This window comes from Ipomoea triloba, chromosome 9 (assembly GCF_003576645.1).
Source record: "Ipomoea triloba cultivar NCNSP0323 chromosome 9, ASM357664v1".
NCBI lineage: Eukaryota > Viridiplantae > Streptophyta > Magnoliopsida > Solanales > Convolvulaceae > Ipomoea > Ipomoea triloba.
The window spans coordinates 8,269,192-8,288,787 of NC_044924.1; the positions used below are offsets into that span (position 1 = coordinate 8,269,192).

At 34.8% G+C, this 19,596-nt stretch overlaps 2 protein-coding genes across 3 annotated transcripts in view; both read left to right on the top strand.

The window, feature by feature from the left end:
- Nucleotides 1-2,495, top strand: part of LOC116029455 (exosome complex component RRP43-like) — a 5,065-nt gene extending 2,570 nt beyond the window's left edge. For both annotated transcript variants that reach the window (XM_031271469.1, XM_031271470.1), the window contains exons 6-9: nt 494-560; nt 1,158-1,233; nt 1,614-1,921; nt 2,240-2,495. In XM_031271469.1, coding sequence (XP_031127329.1) covers nt 494-560; nt 1,158-1,233; nt 1,614-1,921; nt 2,240-2,323 — 535 coding nt within the window. In that variant the 3' untranslated portion in view covers nt 2,324-2,495. The remainder of the gene's footprint in view (nt 1-493; nt 561-1,157; nt 1,234-1,613; nt 1,922-2,239) is intronic.
- A 9,299-nt stretch (nt 2,496-11,794) lies between these two features.
- On the top strand, nt 11,795-17,445 carry LOC116029454 (magnesium-chelatase subunit ChlH, chloroplastic). Its single transcript, XM_031271468.1, has 5 exons — nt 11,795-13,372; nt 13,622-13,704; nt 14,305-16,107; nt 16,190-16,666; nt 16,832-17,445. Exons 1-5 carry the CDS (start codon nt 11,968-11,970, stop codon nt 17,207-17,209), a joined length of 4,146 nt encoding a protein of 1,381 aa, XP_031127328.1. The 5' UTR covers nt 11,795-11,967; the 3' UTR covers nt 17,210-17,445.
- Nucleotides 17,446-19,596: the final 2,151 nt, after the last annotated feature.

Sequence of the window (19,596 nt, forward strand, 5' to 3'; positions counted from 1 at the left end):
TTTCCCCCCCCCCCCCCCCAATAATTTTTTTACAATCATTATTTGGGGGACAAAGCAGGAAAAAAATTGCTGAGCTATCTGGCTCTCACACACACACACACAAGGTCCTTGAAGCTTCCATGCAATAAAAGGAATGATTTAAGGGAGGATGTATATGAGCTTCACCTAATTTTACCTATGACCTGAAAAGGAGCCTGTTCTGTGAGGGAAGATGGCCTGCAGTATATAAATACCCAAATGGTGTACACATTAGTGTGAAATACAGAATATATAGTGAGTTGTAAGTTATTGTTCATTGCTTTAGCATGACTTATGGCTAGTTATACGTTATGTGACAATGCATGCCTAAATTTATCTATAAAAAAATTTCATTCGAACATTTAATTGCTCATCCTCTATTGTTTCTTGTTGGATTTCTTACTTTTCCATTTGAGAGAATGTAGTGTCCTTTCCACTCTTATCAAATTTGACTTACCTATTGAAATTTTTGTAGTTCTGGCATGATTGACTTGAAAGAGTTATGCTTGTTTAGCGGGAAAGCTGCTTGGATGGCCTATCTGGTAAGGGATTCAGAGATTAGTGTTTTTATCTCCGTTTCTGCTTGTCTCAAAGTCTGAAGAATAAGCATATAACTATTTTGCTTCATATATCATTCATGATCCTGACATGAATCCCAAAAACTTTTAGATGAGCTTTTAGAGTTCTTCCAAGTTGAAATACAGACAAAGGTGTGCATGCATATCACTTCTATAACAACAGAATATGCCCTTATATTTGGAGATGGTTAGAATCACTGTTACCACACAATTGAGACAATAAACCATATAGATGTTGCGGAGAAAAGGAGGCTGGAGAAGGAAGGGCAGGAGACAATATTGATATGTGATAGTGTGTAAAGCACTATGCTAAGTTTTACTTTGAGAGGATATTGTCATTGGAAAAAAGTTTTATAGTCTATAGCTGAGCAAATTTAATCCTTGAATAATGAGTAAGTTCCATTTGGCTGAAATTATAAAGCAATTAAAGTAGAGCTTAGTTCACTAGTGCTATTTTGTGCCATCAAATGCATTATTCAATATATATAATTGCTGATGATGGCATTGCCTTTAACATTTGTTGGGGAAATCATATCGCTTGATCTTTGTCCACTTGTACAGGACATATACTGTTTGGATGCTGATGGCGCCCTGTTTGATGCTGCATTACTTTCAGCAGTTGCTGCATTTTCACATTGTAAGTTTGCTACTCCTTTGCCCCCTTCTAGTTTTTGGTTTTTCAGTGGGTATGGTGCAATCCCGTTTGTTTATCTCTATATAAATCTTTTTTTTTGTTCATTTGCCATCAACATCCTTGCTGCTTGTTCAATTGGAAAAGTAATTGAAGGTAGTATAAGCCATAATTATATGGACATTGCTGTTCATCCAATTACAGTCAAGGAAAATATACATTCCCTTTCCCTGGTGTCTGCCCAAGTATGCCATCGAAGTTCTTTCGTGGTTCCACTAGAAATTCATCATCAGTTCAATACTTCAATCACTTAAAAGCTAAGAATAACCAAATTTGAAGAGCACAAGTTTTTCTAACATTATATAGAGAACTTTCATTTCTTGCAGTAAGAATCCCTATCGTTTCTTTGAATGATGATGGAAGAGTAGTTCTTGCCCCTAAAAACAAAGACAAGAATGATAGTGAGGAATTGAAAGGACCTGCTAATAAAGAAGAGAAGCGAAAGCTCAAATTGAAGAATGTGCCATTTTCCTTGACATGTGTACTTCACAAGAGCTATATCATAGCAGACCCTACAGCAGAGGAGGAATCTCTAATGGAAACAGTTGTTACTGTGGTGTTGGACTCATCTTATCAGCTCTTGTCTCTTTACAAGCCAGGGGGACCTGCTGTTGCCAACACTTCAGCTATTCAGGTTAGTTTGCAGTCTTTAGCTTAATTCTACCTGGAGGCAATTTCATAATTCCCCAGTGTGCACTGTTCATAGCAACGGTTGTTGGAGATATGGGGCAGTGATCACACTTAATAACTTGAAAATTTCTTTAACTAGCTGAGCAAGGGCTATATAATTCACTTCAATTGCCACTAACTTCATCTATTAATTCATACTGTTTCAAAATATTTCGTTCTTGTGCTGTTTGATGTTTTTAATGCCGAAATAACGATTTATGATTGCTAATGTTTGTAAAGGATACAATTTTCAGTTGCTAATCTGATGACTGCTCACATTCAGGGTTGTGTGACATTGGCATGGCAGAGAATCAATGAACTCAAAAAGATATTACATGAAGCTATTTCTGATATGGAGGTGGACTGAGTGCACTATCATTCATACAAACATTTCAGCTGGCAGCTGGCTTTCTTTATTCTCCTCTTCCCTTATTTATTTCATTCTCAATTCCGGGAAAGTAGCCGGAAATTTTTTGCTGTATATCAATGGGTATTATTTGCATATTGGCAAATTTGTTATTTTTACTTTGTATAAAAATGCTTATATGAAATATTTAATGTTTACATTGTTTTTTATTTACCAACAGTGTTGCGCCACATATGGCTATTTTGTTTGCTTATTCAATTCCAAATGAATATTTTATTTGTTTTTTTATGTATTTTTTACTTTGTTAGATATTTAAATTTAAAATTTGTATTATTAAAAATAAATTATACTCCGTACCATTTTAAAGATTTTACCGAGATGATTGAAACAAAATTAATATTTAATATATATTAATTTAAAAAAATTAAAATACATCAAATATAACTACAACATAATAAAAATTAAAATATACATAGCCATTTAAAAATAATAAAAATTACTAAAGAAAATAAGCAATGAAGAAATAGTTGGTTTGACCAATTAATAGTAAATAGAATAGGTAAAATGGAATAGAGAGTAATAAACATTGGGCATTATCTTATTCGCGCCGCGTGAAAAACTAGTATTTCATACGGAGTAATAATAACAATAATATAATAATATAAATAATAATTCACATTATTATTTAATAAAAGAAATAAAATTTTATTTTTTTAAAAAAATAAAACATAAGGGGAACCGGGTTAGGCTCCCCTTAGTTTTGCCACTTTTCCCACATCGGTGGGAAAAGTGGCATGGGAGCCTTGAGGGGCATGCATGGGGCCAACCAAACTGGCCCTTGCATTCACGGAGCCGAAACTGCTCGGCTCCATAGTACTATTTTTTTTTTTTTTAGTGTTATAAATAAATGCTGTTTAGGACACGCTCCCCAGCGTAATCGGCGACTAATAGTAGGATTGCGGCCGTTTGAGGTAAATCTGTTATTGCCCCTTTTTTTTTCTTGATGTAAATTAATAGTTTCTTAGTCTTGATTGTTGAATTTTATTTATACAAAGATCGGTGATTTTCTTGTTGATATCTGCAAAAGTTCTGTTGATGGGTTTTCAATTTGCCGGATGAAAACAATCTTTTTGAATGAAGCGTAATGATACTTCTGATACTTGTAGTGAGTCTATTGAATTCAAGATTTAGTTCGGTTTTCTTGGGTTTATCTTTGACTAATTACTGTTTATAAATTCAATTGTGTATCTTTGTTGAAAAATTCAATTGTATCTTTTTGTGTGTGTGTTTGTATAGGGTTCTGTTATTTTGTAGAAATTATTTGTGAGTTTCGGAGTTCCTTTGTTTTTTACATAGTGAATTGGGGTTTATTGTTTTATTTTGATAGTGAATCGTTTTCTTTTTTGTGGAGGCGCTTGTGTGCTTTGATCATCAAGTTTCATTTGTTCTGCAAATATTGAGTTGTTTTATTTTGATAAACTGTGCCTTATTATAAGGTGTAATAAGTTGAATATTTATTGATTCTCTTGTCTGATTTGATCATTAATTTTCTTCTAATTGTTTTTGGTGTAGTGGATTTGGTTATTTTGCTGTTACATAAAGTGATTTGTTATTGATTCTTGAATGGGGCTTTTTAATGTTATAAAGTTCCCCTCAAAATTTAAATTACTGTTTTCAGCTGTTTCTATTGAATTCAAGATTATGTTTTCTTGGGTTTATCTTTCACTAATTACAATTGATTAATTCAATTGTGTATGTGTTTGTATAGGTTTCTGTCATTTTGTAGAAATTAATTGTGAGTTTTGGAGTTCCTTTATTTTTTTTAATAGTGAATTGGGTTATTTTGACATGAATTGTTATTGATTCTTTTTGGTGGAGGCTTATGTTTTGATCATAAGTGTTCCATTTGTTTTGGATGTATTGAGTTTTTAATTTTGATAAACTGTGCCTTAATATACATTCTTTTAGATTGAGGCCTGTGTGATTTGATTATTAATTTTGTTTTAGTTGTTTTTGGTGTAGTGAATTGGTTATTTTGACATATTTTGCTGTAACAAAAGTTATTCTTATTGACTCTTGAATGATAGAAAGAGTTCCTCAAAATTTTAATTACTGTTTTCATCGGTTTCTATTGAACTCAAGATTTGATTTTCTTGGGTTTATCTTTCATTAATTACTGTTGATAAATTCAATTGTGTATCTTTGTTGATAAATTCAATAATGCTATAGAGTGTTCCCCTCAAAATTTTACTCAAAAGTTTTTAAATTTATTTTCAGTGTTTCCAAGTATTATTTTAGTGCTTGAAATGGTTTTTAGAGTTTTAAGTGTTTTTTAGTTTTTTTATAGTGGTGTTTAGCGTTTACAAGTGTTCACCGTTTAAAATGATTTGGTTCAGTGTATTTAAATATTCTTTTTAGCTTTGAAAATAATTTTCATTATCGGTGTTCCTTTGTTTTTTTACTTTAGCTTCTTTCACATATTATTTTTAGATTTTAAATGATTTTTGACTTTTTAGTTTTTCACTTTTTCAAATGATTCTAAGCGTTTACTATTGTTTTGTTTTTAATTTTTAAATTGGTTTTTAATTGTTTTTAGTTTTTGAAATTACTTTTAGCAGTTTTAAAATTTAAAATTTCTCTTGGATGTTTCTCTTTTTATTGTTTTGTGGTGTATTTTCAAGATCATTTTACAATTAGGTACTTGTATTTTAGAGTTTTTTTTTTTGAAAAAAAATTCTTGATCTGTTTTTTTCCTATATTTCTATGTTCTTTTCCTTTCATTATTTTAAAAATTATTTTTAGTGTATCTAGTTTTTAAAAAAATTATTTTTGTTCTTTTCATGTATTTGGTTTAGCGTTTTGAATGATTTGTAGTTTTTTATGTTCATTTTAAAATGCTTTTTGGGGTTTTTTTTTTTTTTTTTTTAAGTGTTTACATTGTTAACTTGGTTTTTCTTACATTTTTTGGTTGTTTTTCCTTTGTAATTTCTAAAATGATTTTCATAGTTTTCAATTGTATTATAATGATATTCAGCATTTTCAAGTGTTCTCATTAATTTTTTAAAATTTTATTTGCAAGCATGATTTTAGCACTACATGCTGAATTTTTTTTTTAAAATTGTTTTCCTTGTTTTATTATCTTTATTATTTGTCCTAGGGGAAACATTGTGAACTACCTCCATATAAATAAGCAAAGTTGCTATCTGCTATTTTCTTAATATTTGTCAGTGCATTATGAGTTGCTTATTTTCTGATTTTCTTTTAATACAGCTCACTAATAAGATAGTTCCTGCATGATTAAATAAATTTCCTTTTATGCTCTTATTAAAAATCGTCAAAATTGTTTTGTTGTAATTGTCGTCAAAATTGTTTTGTTTAAACCCTTGAGAGTAATACCTAGGGAAATAAGGGTATTGCTCATTTCAACCTAGATTCTGTAATAATATATTTATTATTGTAGCTTTGGGTTTTATTATAGGTTTTGAAATACACTGTTGTGTGTTGTTCCTTTTCTCGTAGTATATTGATATATGAATGAAGATATTATTTGGTGAGTTGCCCTTTGAATTATTACTACATAAGATTTTTGTAAAACTATCTTGTGGGTTTCTAAATGTTACAGGTGTTATGTGTTAGGGTTGGTTTTCCTAGTTTTGACTGTCTTTAGAGTTGGTTTTCTTGCATGTGTTTAATGTTCAAGTCTTTCAATACTGCAGTAAAGGGATAGTATTTATAACCATTTGTATGTACCAATTTGCAACTCTTTCAAGGGATAATATTGATAACCATTTGTTGTATGTACCAATTTGCAACTTCCAAGGTAAGAGGAGGCTTTATATACACCATATATTGAATTTTTGTGTTTATCTTTGGCGTTAACTGGTCAATATATTTTCATTAGTTGTTACATTAACTACTAAGATGTTAAATGTAATTATTACAAAATACATACATATTACCCAATAATTTTATTCACCATTGTGATTGTTTCTATAAAATAAATGAAATCTTCTTGATCATTTCCAAGGGTAAGATGATTGTGAAGAGACCTGAATCTTTGTGCTAAAGATGTAATTTCTTTGGGGAAATTAATTGAGATGTGCCTTTTGGTGAATAAGAGATAAGAATGGGGCACTTTTCAATACAAAATAGGGGGAGAAACTTATTTAGGACGTTTCTTGTTATAAACCCAAGTCACAAATGAGTCAAAAAAAAAAAAAAAAACGCTAATCCCACTTACGTGAGAAAATGCAAGTTGGACTTGTTTGTAGTATGGAATTTTGTGAATTTTATAATAGAAATAAAGGCAGCTTGCGTTTAATTCTGGGCAAGTCACCGCGGTGACCAGGGACGGACCTATGTTGTTAGTTAGGGGGGCCCTGGCCCCCCCCAAATTTTTTTTATTACTATTATAGTGTATGTATATATATTTTCTTGGCCAATTGCCCCCCCCCCCCCCCAAGGCCCCAAACATATTCCCTCCTTCGGCCCTTCCTAATTGGCTAATTCATTAGTCATTAGCTTTGAAAATGCCACAGAATTGCAGGAAATATGGAGTAGTGGAGGCTTTTGGAGCACTTTTTGTTTTTTTTGAAAGTTGAAATCACTTCCTTTTGTTGTATTATATTATTATTATTATTTTGCAAATATTAAAAACACTTGTTGCCTCCACCTGCTCCACGGCTCCACTCTATCAACATAAGTCTGTCCATCAGTCCATGGTCTTTGTTCATTTGTTCCAGAACTCAAAACACACAAGAGTAATTGAAGACTAAAGAAATTAAGCTCACTCCTAGTTTTCACTCACTCTTGACTCCTGAGTTTCATCATCTTCAATCTTCTATTATTCTTCAACAATAAATCTGGTAATTTTTTTTTATTTCCTTGTAGCTTTAAATAATTACTTTGTAAATTTGTATTATTATTATATATTTTGTGGAAGAATGAATTTATAAATTATTATTATACAATTAGTATTGTAAATACTTGTTGAATTTTGAGAACACTTGTTTGAATTTTGAAATCATAATTGCATAAATTAATAAATATGTCGAAAAAGAATAGAGAAGAAAGTTGAAAGCATACATGGAATTGTATTAAGAAAGATTGAGCTTGGTTAGTTTTAAAAAATCACACGAAATTGTAAATAGTTTTAAAAATAAAATATTTTTGTAATTGTAGACTTCTAGTATTATATATTTATTTAAATTTAAATGTTTAATTCACTTACTAAAATATTAACCTTGTGAATAATTGTGATTTGTGAACAGAAGATGATTTCCATGATATGCAAGAAATACGTTTTATATTTTAGTAAATTTGTAATGTAATGATTTATTTTAATATATATTATATGCGTATTTTAGAGAGTCGTATATGCCGTGACGTATGCCGCGACTTCAGTTGATCGGCCCCCCTCACCGTGTAATCCTGGGTCCGTCCCTGGCGGTGACCATCACCGTTACCGGATACATTATCGCCCAGTGATCACCTTTATGTTTTTTTTTGCCACTTTTGGTAGCCGTCCATTGTAGCTAATCAACGGATCATCAAGATGGATGAGAGCGTCTCCTATTGCCTATTGCCCAGTCATTGCTTGCTTTTTCTGTTGGAGAAGTCCCCGCCCTCACCATTACTGTTGGTGTAAAATATAATTCATCCGTCACAACTCACAACTTGCGCTTATGTATATATACAGAGTGCTATATTGTTGATGAACAACATAAAACTAATATCGAAGTTTGAGTGGAAAAAAAAAGTTGAATGGGAAAAGGAACTAAAACAATTATCGACATACTACTTGAACCATTAGAAGTAAAAGTCAGGTACTAATCCCTGTAGATCGAACCTAACCAATTTACAGTACGATGGTTGGCTGTTTATGGTTTAATTATATTTATATTTACCAGCTTTTTTTGGGATTAATTTCAGCAATGCAGTTAATCCAACGATAATTTTAATTCGAATTGTTAATTATATTTACTGGCTTTTTTTTGGGATTAATTTCAGCAATGCAGTTCATCCAACGATAATTTTAATTCGAATTATAGAGCTACGACACAATCAAACCCGAACGAACAAAATACTGAATTGAATCGTACGAGTCTCTAGGGGGGTTATTACTCAAGTTTGTACTTGTTTAATTTTTCAATTATTTCTTTAATTAAGAAATCAAAAGAGAATAACTAAGAATTTTAGACATTCTTTTAGCCCATTTGGAAAGATCTAAGATCAGAATTATTCATGACGGTCTATGAACTTAATTAATGAAATGTGATTCTACGGTTTTTCTTATATGCACTTTGAATGTACTTTGAATGTGTGGATAAATGTGTACTTGAAGGTAAAATAATTAAAGTTATTAATTATTCTTACTAATCATTTGTAAATTTCACAAGTTTTATTTGAAATTTAGTTATACATTGTGAAAAGTGCAAAAGATAATAAACACTAGTCCATAATTGTGCATAGGTACAAGGATGTACCATCGAAGCACTTTATGATACCAAAAAAAGAAGTTATTCAGCTGTAGTATTATTGATGCAATTATTTTTACAAATCGTTTGTAAATTCTATAAATTTCATTAGAAATTTAGTTATATGTTATTGAAAAGAATGCAAAAGATATAATAATAATAATAATAATAATAATAATTGTGCACTTGAAGGCACAAAAACGTGTATATGAAAGCACATAAATATACACTTGTCAATATACTTTGAAAGCGCATAAATTTTCATTCGAAGGTCAAAAGTGTACACCCAAAGACACAAAGATGTGTACTCAAAGTGAAAGCACATAAATTCCTAATTTTTTTTTTTTACTTATTTTTGTTATTTACCCCTTTGTCACCACCCATCTTGAAGGCTGCCCCAATGAGGTCTTTGGTGGTCCCGTGGTGGTGAACTGGGTGGTGTCAACCTGTTCTGGATTATAGGACTTGTGCATAAGCATTGAAAAAGTAGGTGATGTGTATGTATGCTTATATAAGAGAAGGATTGGGTGGTTTGGTGTATCAGTGTATATATCATGCATATGAAGTAGAGACGGGTGGATATTTTGCATAATTGTTCAGAGTACTTAGGCTCTAATTTGCTATCTCATTTTATTTATCATTATGTTTTTCTTTTTTATGTAATTTAGAATTTTCACCATCAGATGCAATAATTAATTTCTTCGCTGAATTGTAGGCATCTTTAAAAATGGAACAGCTAGCATGCATATCTATGTTTGCTATTTAAAAATAACATGAAAATTTTATTATTTCTTATTAATTTTTAAATTTAATATAGTTTTGGAATAAGAGTTAAATGGACTCTCTAACTATTACCAAAATGTAATTAGACCATTGAATTAAAAAAAAAAAAAAAACACCTTCATTTGAACGCTTAAACTGGTTAAAAGTGTGTAACTAACATATTTAACAAGTTATCAAAAGGTAACTAGTTAATTTTGCTTGCATGACATCTAACGTGGCATCTCATTAAAAAAAAAAAAAAAATCTTAGCGGAAAAGCCTGTCAACTTGTTTCTCGATATGGATGAAGAAATTGACGACTTCTTCGTCTAATTTGGGCGAAAAATTGACAAATTCTCTGTCCAATTTAGACAAAGAAACTGGCAGTTTCTTCATATGATCTGACGGAGAAGCCTACAGAGCTTCTTCGTCCATGTCGATATAGCCTAATCTCCATCCAAACTGGCATGGGTGAAGAAACCATGACAGCTTGGCTGTTGTGGGCAATTCACAATTGTCAACGTAGTTAGCAGGTTGTTCTTGCTATTTTTAAATATAATTATTTAAATTTTAGAAACATTAATCTAAATGGCATCTTAGTGACATGTGACTTGGAGTTAACATGTTATTATATCTCAAATAGATTAATTGCACAATTTTTACAAGTTTAAGAGTTCAATTAAAGATTTTTTTGTCTGATGATTTAATTATGTTTTATTATATAGTTTAAATGATCTATCTATAGTTTTTAAATATATAAAATTATTTCCCAATTTTTTGATCAATAATTTGTTCACTAAGTTAGTTGATTGAAGTCTACCAAAAGGAATTGGTGAGGTTTCTTGATGTTCAACTCTTCCATGAGTCCAGATTCTCTTCTCTCTAACATGCTCTTGGAGTCCAGATTCCCAATGTATCTTTGTGGTGTCTAGTTATTTGGATGTTTTCTTCCCACTTGATTCAAAAAAAAAAAAAAATCTTATTAATTGAATTGCACACACTCTAGAAGTTAGAAATAATATAAGATAACATTTAAAAAAAAATGAATAACAGTGTTGTATTTTGTTAGTAGTTATTAGTTAAATTGCCATATTTTTTAACACTCATAATTCTTTATAATGTAACATTTGTTTTATACTTTCTCATTTTTTTAGCTCAAAAAATTAATGTCTCTATTACTGGAGTTCAATCCTATGACCTAACATGTGCCATTACAGTGAGTTTGTAAACTAGCAAAGTGACTTCTGAAAAATGAGTCATTTTTCAAAATTTTTATTTTTTAGTGTTTTATTGCATTATGGAAAACTGCCTTGATGTATTTGGTTCATTTTCTTGAAAATGAGTAGAATTGTATAATTAAACATTTTAATTGTTTTATTTAAAATATAAAAATATTTATAATAATATCAAAAATAATATTATTTATTAAAAAAAAAACCTCTGATTTCTGTGGAAACCATAGCAAGCTTGTGCTCGTCGATGTAGGAAACTAGACCAAGGTTACGCTGGTCGATGTAGTTGTGGTTTGTGAAAAATGACTTCTTTCTCAAAACAACATTGTTTTCCCTTCGATTGAAAAATAATTTTCGTTGACTTCGATTTTCCAGACTCTTCTAAACAATATCATTTTTTCGAGTTCCTAAACACACCCTAAATTGTCATATGTTCAAATTAAATGTGAAATTATTAATCTAATCCTAATCCTTAATCCTCACAATCCCCATTGATGGACATTGTGTGCTTAGAATGAGATTGAAACAAGATTCTCTGGGAGAAGAGTAGGATACTTGGACCCATTGAGGTTCACACCAAAAATATCAATTCATTTTCACTCAGGTACACACACTCCAAGTCACAATCTTTCCCTGCAATGAAAAAACAAGAGCTTTCTCTCTTAATGCTGACTAAAAATCTCCCTCTCTCTCTCTCTTTTTCTCTCTCTCTCATTATCTACATTCCACATTCCTCTCTCCTCACTTGCCCATACTCGCTTAAACGAAATCCATTCCAACCAATAGGAACCCATCAAACTTCATCATGATGACCTCAACAAGATTGCCCATTCATCTCTCTCTCCCCCCAAACAACAAGATAGACAAAATCCTCACCTAAAAGCACAACCTCAAAATCTCTTGTCCTTTGATGCTTACCCTTGTTGCCACGTGTTCCCCTCTCTCACCACTAACAACACTAACCAACTGTTATTTCACTCTCACTTCCCTGCATTCTTAAACTCATTTCCAGTTTCCACAACAAAGAGGAGGAGAAGGAACTTCCATTTTCATCCCATTTCCTCATTTTTCCTTAGAGAGATTTTTATTTTATTCCTCTCTCTGTGTATACTATCAATTCAAGATTCAAGAAACATAATTTTTTTTGTTTCCATTGAAAAACAGAGTGACCAACAATGGCTTCTCTGGTTTCTTCACCATTTTCACTGCCAAAAACCAAGACAGACCACCTTTCATCCATTTCTCAAAAGCATTACTTTCTCCACACATTTCTCCCCAAGAAACTCGCCCAAGCCAACTCAAAATCCCCCAAGAGGTTCCAATGTTCAGCAGTGGGGAACGGGCTATTCACCCAGACCACTCCCGAGGTCCGGAGAGTCGTGCCGGATAAAACCCAGGGCCTGCCCACCGTGAAAATAGTGTACGTTGTGCTAGAAGCGCAGTACCAGTCATCCCTGACGGCCGCGGTTCGAGGGCTGAACAAAAGCGTGGATTTTGCTTCGTTTGAGGTTGTCGGGTACTTGGTTGAGGAGCTGAGGGATGAGAGCACGTACAAGACGTTCTGTCAGGATCTGGAGGACGCGAATATCTTCATTGGGTCGTTGATATTTGTGGAGGAATTGGCCTTAAAGGTGAAGGCTGCAGTGGAGAAAGAAAGGGAGAGGCTTGATGCAGTTTTGGTGTTCCCATCAATGCCTGAGGTGATGAGGCTAAACAAATTGGGTTCTTTTAGTATGTCTCAGTTGGGGCAGTCTAAAAGCCCATTCTTTCAGCTTTTCAAGAAGAAGAAATCCTCTGCAGGGTTTGCTGATCAGATGTTGAAGCTTGTGAGGACACTGCCTAAGGTTCTCAAGTATTTGCCCAGTGATAAGGCTCAGGATGCCAGGATGTATATACTTAGTCTCCAGTTTTGGCTCGGTGGTTCGCCTGATAACTTGTCCAATTTCTTGAAAATGATCTCTGGGTCATATGTGCCTGCTCTGAAAGGGACTAAGGTTGAGTATTCTGATCCTGTTCTGTTCTTAGACAGTGGGATTTGGCACCCATTGGCTCCTTGTATGTATGATGATGTGAAGGAGTATTTGAATTGGTATGGAACCAGGAGGGATGCTAATGAGAAGCTGAAAAGCCCAAATGCACCTGTGATTGGATTGGTTCTGCAGAGGAGCCATATTGTGACTGGGGATGAGAGTCACTATGTGGCTGTGATTATGGAGTTGGAGGCTAGAGGGGCTAAAGTGATCCCGATTTTCGCGGGAGGGCTGGACTTTTCGGGCCCTGTTGAGAGATACTTCATTGATCCCATCACTAAGAAGCCTTTTGTGAATTCTGTGGTGTCACTCACTGGCTTTGCTCTTGTTGGAGGGCCTGCAAGGCAGGACCATCCGAGGGCCATCGAGGCGTTGATGAAGCTCGACGTGCCTTACATTGTGGCATTGCCTTTGGTGTTCCAGACCACCGAGGAATGGCTGAACAGCACTCTCGGGCTGCACCCAATTCAGGTGGCTCTCCAGGTTGCTCTCCCTGAGCTAGATGGAGGCATGGAGCCTATTGTTTTCGCTGGCCGGGACCCTAGAACAGGCAAGTGAACTTTTCTTCTTCCCTATTCCCCCACTCTTATTGTGTCATTTCATACTTTCATTCATCATACATGTTAACCATGATATTAACTGGAAAACTGTGGAGAATGACTAGAATTATGTATGTTGGATTCTTATACACTGTTGTCTTGTGATCTTAGTGCTCAACATATTTGTTGTTTTTCATTTCCACCATATCTGTACTTTTTACTTTCTCATGTATATTTAAATCCATATTTGCAAACTACAGGGAAGTCACATGCACTTCACAAGAGAGTGGAGCAGCTTTGCACTAGGGCAATCAAATGGGCAGAATTAAAAAGAAAATCAAAGGTACGTGCTCTACGGTTCTATGTTTGATACTAAGTTGTATCTTCTGTTCCTATTCTGCAATGTTTGAGGGAGCTATGTTGTTTTGTTCTTTATTTCTGTGGTTAGAATATAATATAAGGTTTAATGTCACAGTTTCTTCTAATCACCAACATTGCAGATAGCTACTAAAATGTTAAGATAATAGTTTGCCTTGATTTAGTGCTTTCATTGATCACATAGCTTAAAGAAATGCACTCACCAATGACAATACTTGCCCTTGTTGATCCTAGGACTATGATTTGACAGAAAATGAACAAAGTATTCTGGTAATTACTTGCTGGTTTGAATATATGTGGACCCATTTCTTAGAGAAACTTGAAACTTAAGGTTTTTATTAGGATGTTTTTATCTTAACTGGATGGCGACGTTTGTTAGGTCTTGCTTATACATAAGAACATCCTATATCTTTAAGATCAACTTACTTTAGCCCTGTAGCTTATTCCTAACTTAACAGGCCATTTGTATGTGTTGAAAGATTATGCTAAAATATTTAAATAGCCAACAATGTTTGCTTTCCTCTCGTGATGCTTATTGATGTAGTTCTCGTGAACCTTGTTGCAGACTGAAAAGAAACTAGCGATAACTGTCTTTAGTTTCCCTCCGGACAAAGGGAACGTTGGAACGGCTGCATATTTGAATGTGTTTGCCTCCATATATTCCGTCCTCAAAGATCTCAAGGAGGATGGTTATAATGTTGAGGGCCTCCCGGAGACATCTGAGGCCTTAATTGAAGATATAATTCACGACAAAGAAGCTCAATTCAACAGCCCGAATCTTAATGTAGCGTATAAAATGAACGTTAGGGAGTACCAGAAGCTAACCCCCTATGCTACTGCGCTGGAAGAGAACTGGGGAAAGCCGCCCGGTAACTTGAACTCTGATGGGGAGAACCTCTTGGTCTACGGGAAACAGTACGGGAATGTGTTTATTGGCGTTCAGCCCACGTTTGGGTACGAGGGGGATCCCATGAGGCTTCTGTTTTCCAAATCGGCGAGCCCTCACCATGGTTTTGCTGCTTACTACTCGTTTGTGGAGAAAATTTTTGGAGCTGATGCTGTGCTTCACTTTGGCACTCATGGCTCCCTCGAGTTCATGCCGGGAAAACAGGTGGGGATGAGCGATGTTTGCTACCCCGATAGTCTCATTGGGAACATCCCGAACGTGTATTACTATGCAGCTAACAACCCGTCTGAAGCAACCATAGCCAAGCGTCGGAGCTATGCAAACACCATTAGCTACTTGACTCCACCAGCAGAAAACGCGGGTCTGTACAAGGGACTCAAGCAGCTAAGCGAGCTCATCTCCTCGTACCAGTCCTTGAAAGACACGGGCCGTGGTCCACAGATTGTTAACTCTATCATCAGCACAGCTAGGCAGTGCAATCTTGACAAGGATGTGGATCTTCCAGAGGAAGGCCAAGAAATCTCCCCCAAAGAACGAGACCTCGTGGTTGGCAAAGTGTACTCCAAAATCATGGAGATTGAGTCTCGTCTCTTGCCTTGTGGGCTCCATATCATCGGAGAACCCCCGTCTGCAATGGAGGCAGTGGCAACGCTAGTTAACATTGCTGCTTTGGACCGCCCCGAAGATGGGATTTCCTCGCTCCCAGGAATACTGGCCGAGACAGTTGGAAGGCAGATAGAAGATGTCTATAGAGGAAATGATCAGGGCATCTTACGAGATGTGGAGCTACTTCGCCAAATAACCGAGGCCTCGCGTGGAGCAATCACTGCATTCGTGGAACGCACCACTAACAAGAAGGGCCAGGTTGTTGATGTTGCTGACAAGCTGACTTCAATCCTCGGATTTGGAATAAACGAGCCATGGATTCAGTACTTATCAGGCACCAAATTCTACAGAGCTGACAGAGAAAAACTGAGAGTTCTATTCCAGTTCCTGGGAGACTGCTTGAAGCTAGTTGTGGCTGATAATGAGCTGGGGAGCCTGAAACAAGCTCTGGAAGGGAAGTATGTTGAGCCCGGCCCCGGTGGTGACCCAATCAGAAACCCGAAAGTCTTGCCAACTGGCAAGAACATTCACGCCTTGGACCCACAGGCCATTCCCACAGCTGCAGCAATGCAGAGTGCCAAGGTTGTAGTTGATAGGTTGCTCGAGAGGCAGAAAGCAGACAATGGAGGTAAATACCCCGAGACAATCGCCCTCGTGCTCTGGGGAACAGACAACATCAAGACATACGGGGAGTCACTCGCTCAGGTTCTGTGGATGATTGGAGTAACACCCGTTGCAGATACATTTGGGCGGGTTAACCGTGTAGAGCCTGTCAGCATTGAAGAGCTCGGTAGGCCAAGAATCGACGTTGTTGTCAACTGCTCAGGAGTCTTCAGAGACCTATTCATCAATCAGGCATTATATTGATCTTATACCTTCTCTATAGTTGTCTGCTCATAATGCTAATTCATTAATCTTTAACCCTATTGTTTCACAGATGAATCTCCTTGACCGGGCAGTGAAAATGGTGGCTGAGCTGGACGAGCCAGAAGATCAAAACTTCGTGAGAAAGCATGCGTTAGAACAAGCAAAGGAGCTCAACGTTGAGGTCCGGGAAGCTGCTTCAAGGATCTACTCAAACGCCTCAGGCTCTTACTCCTCCAACATAAACCTGGCTGTCGAGAATTCCTCATGGAACGACGAGAAGCAACTGCAGGACATGTACTTGAGCCGAAAATCATTTGCATTCGACTGTGATGCCCCCGGTGCTGGCATGACAGAGAAGCGCAAAGTCTTTGAGATGGCTCTTAGCACAGCTGAAGCCACCTTCCAGAACCTCGATTCCTCCGAGATCTCTCTCACAGATGTCAGCCACTACTTCGATTCTGACCCAACAAACCTCGTACAGAATCTCAGGAAGGATGGAAAGAAGCCAAATGCTTATATTGCTGACACAACCACAGCTAATGCACAGGTAATTTTATACTCTCCTGTCTCATTTTATGTGTCTGGTCATAAAGATTGACCAATGAATAATAAACAGAACAGATAAAATAGAACAGAAGTACACTATAACTGCACAAACCTTCATAAAGATTGTAATGTCATTGCTGACATCCTAGTATTCGTTACAATATAGGTACGTACACTTTCTGAGACAGTGAGGCTGGACGCAAGGACAAAGTTGTTGAACCCGAAGTGGTACGAGGGCATGCTATCCACGGGCTATGAAGGGGTTCGGGAAATTGAGAAAAGGCTGACCAACACAGTGGGGTGGAGTGCAACATCAGGGCAAGTGGACAACTGGGTGTACGAGGAGGCCAACACGACATTCATTCAGGACGAGGAGATGCTGAACAGGCTAATGAGCAAGAACCCGAACTCGTTCAGGAAACTGGTGCAGACATTCTTAGAGGCGAACGGGCGTGGTTACTGGGAAACCTCTGCAGAAAACATAGAGAGACTAAGGCAACTCTACTCTGAAGTTGAAGACAAGATTGAGGGCATTGATAGGTAAAATGCATGCATAATGTGTACAGCCAAAAACAAATGGATCTTGGATTGTTCAATACCAATAAGCTACTTCAATTCTCTAAAATCCCTCTCAATGGGGAACATATGATTCTGTTTAATTTAAAAACTATGAGGTTTAGTCTGTATGTCAAACTTTTGTTCAGCTCTATTGTAATCTAATTCATTCTTGAGACTTCTCCCCTCATTGTAATTCACTCTGATATGTTATCGACTTGAATATATATATATAGGGGCACACTCCTATGAGACTAAGAATTAATCCTTTAACGGACAAAAATAATTATAGAAACAAACACAGAAAGTGTAAATAATTAACAAGTGCAACTTTCAATACTATAGTGTAAGAAAGTTTACAAAGTGCATCTAACAAAACATAGTTTAGGATTTTAGGGTTTATAATTCAATGCTCACAGACTAATTAAATTAAACCTTAATTAATTAGTATAGCTAGCATGATTAATGGATATGGTGTTTTGTAGTGCGATTAATTAATCTAATTATTATGTTGGCGGGTAATTAACAATTGCTTTATTGGTGCCGCATGCACGCTTAAGATATGTAATCTACTTGTTTTGTTAGTGCTAATAATTAATTACTTATTATTAATCAACTTTAATGGAGTGAAGGCAAGGCATTCAAGATTTAATATAGTTTTTTAATGCACAACAAATGATGAGGAACACATTTATTTATTTATTCAAAACGAGTTTATTTCACGTTGATCAATCTTTGATTATAATTATATTGTATTTTTGCTTTTTATTATCAACTTGGATTTGTTTTATTTTTAGTTCATAATTCTTAATAAATATTTCAGTTGGACTGGTTATTATTGGCGCGGAAAAGTTGCTGAAATATTTATTAAGAATTATGAACTAAAAATAAAACAAATCCAACTTGTTGAACCACCGTACACGCGCCAATAATAACCAGTCTTTTTCGATAGCCAAAAGACTAACTTTCATGCTTAAGTGACAAGGTGCTGAACCACCACGCCAACCAGGTTGGTTACATAAAAAGGTGAATTGAGAATAAAATAAACATATGCATGTATCAATTATGAGGAATTCATTATTTAAAATGTGTGGTGGGGGACCCAAGATAGGTGTTGGTCATGATGCATGTCCTCAAAAGAGAGAGCCAAATCACATTATTCATAGATTCCACAATGAAATTACTCATTTGCTTTTGGGATTTTTTTTTCACAAAAAAAAGTTTTTTTTTTTTGGGTAAATCCATCTTTTTGGATGAGAATCCAATTTAATTCCTCAAAAAAGGATCCCATCCCGCCCACACTCTAAACATACTTTTGTGTTTAGTCAAACTTTAAGAATAGGTGCAGTGGGAATTCATATTTGATGGAATGTCAATTTTGACATACTTTAATGGAATAAGGGTCATATAGGCCACTGAACTACACACGAAACTGCAATTAAGCCATCGAATTCAAAAATAATGCAATTGGGTCCCTGAACTACACAAATTCATGCAAATTAATCCAAAGTGACTTGTTAACTTGATCTTCGAGTTACCAACTTTAAAAATAATTTTAAATAAATTAATTAATTAAAATTAAAAAAAAACAACAACAAACAAAATCAAGTCAATTGGGTCCTTTTTTAATTTTAAATTTAATTTTAATTAAGTATTTTATTTAAAATTATTTTAAAATATTATTTTTAAAGTTGGTAACCGGAAGATCAAGTCAAACAAGTCACTTTGGTTAATTTGCATGGATTTGTATAGTTTAGGGATCCAATTGCATTGTTTTTGAGTTCAATGACCTAATTGCAGTTTCGTGTGTAGTTCAGTAGCCTATTTGACCCTTATTCCTACTTTAATTATACCATACCATACCGTATTTTTTTTTGAAATATTTATAATTACAAGATATTTATATCATACCGCATTTTAGTAATCTTTTTTTATTTTAAATTAAATTAATTTAAAAATTCATTTTTAGCCGCGGATAATATCCTCTTCTCACTTGAGAGACAACACCTAATCATACTATGTATAGGTTAAATTGTAGTACTCAAAACAAATATAATACTTGTTAATTACAATATTTTCGAAACTTAAATGTGTTTTGAAAATGAAAACCAAACCTTTTAAAAATTGTAATTTAGGGTGATGTTTGGAAAGAAGGAAATTGACTTTTGAAAAACGTTTAGAATTGTATAATTATATATTTTTATTATTTTATTTAACATATAAAAAATATAAAAAATTATAATATTTAGTTATTAAAAAAAATACACACAACATGATTCCGACGGACTGGTTTCCGCCTGGAAACCAAACCAGTATGCTAGAACGAGAGAGTCATGTCCATTTTGGTCGAAATCTGCCTGAAGCCATTTCCGGAAA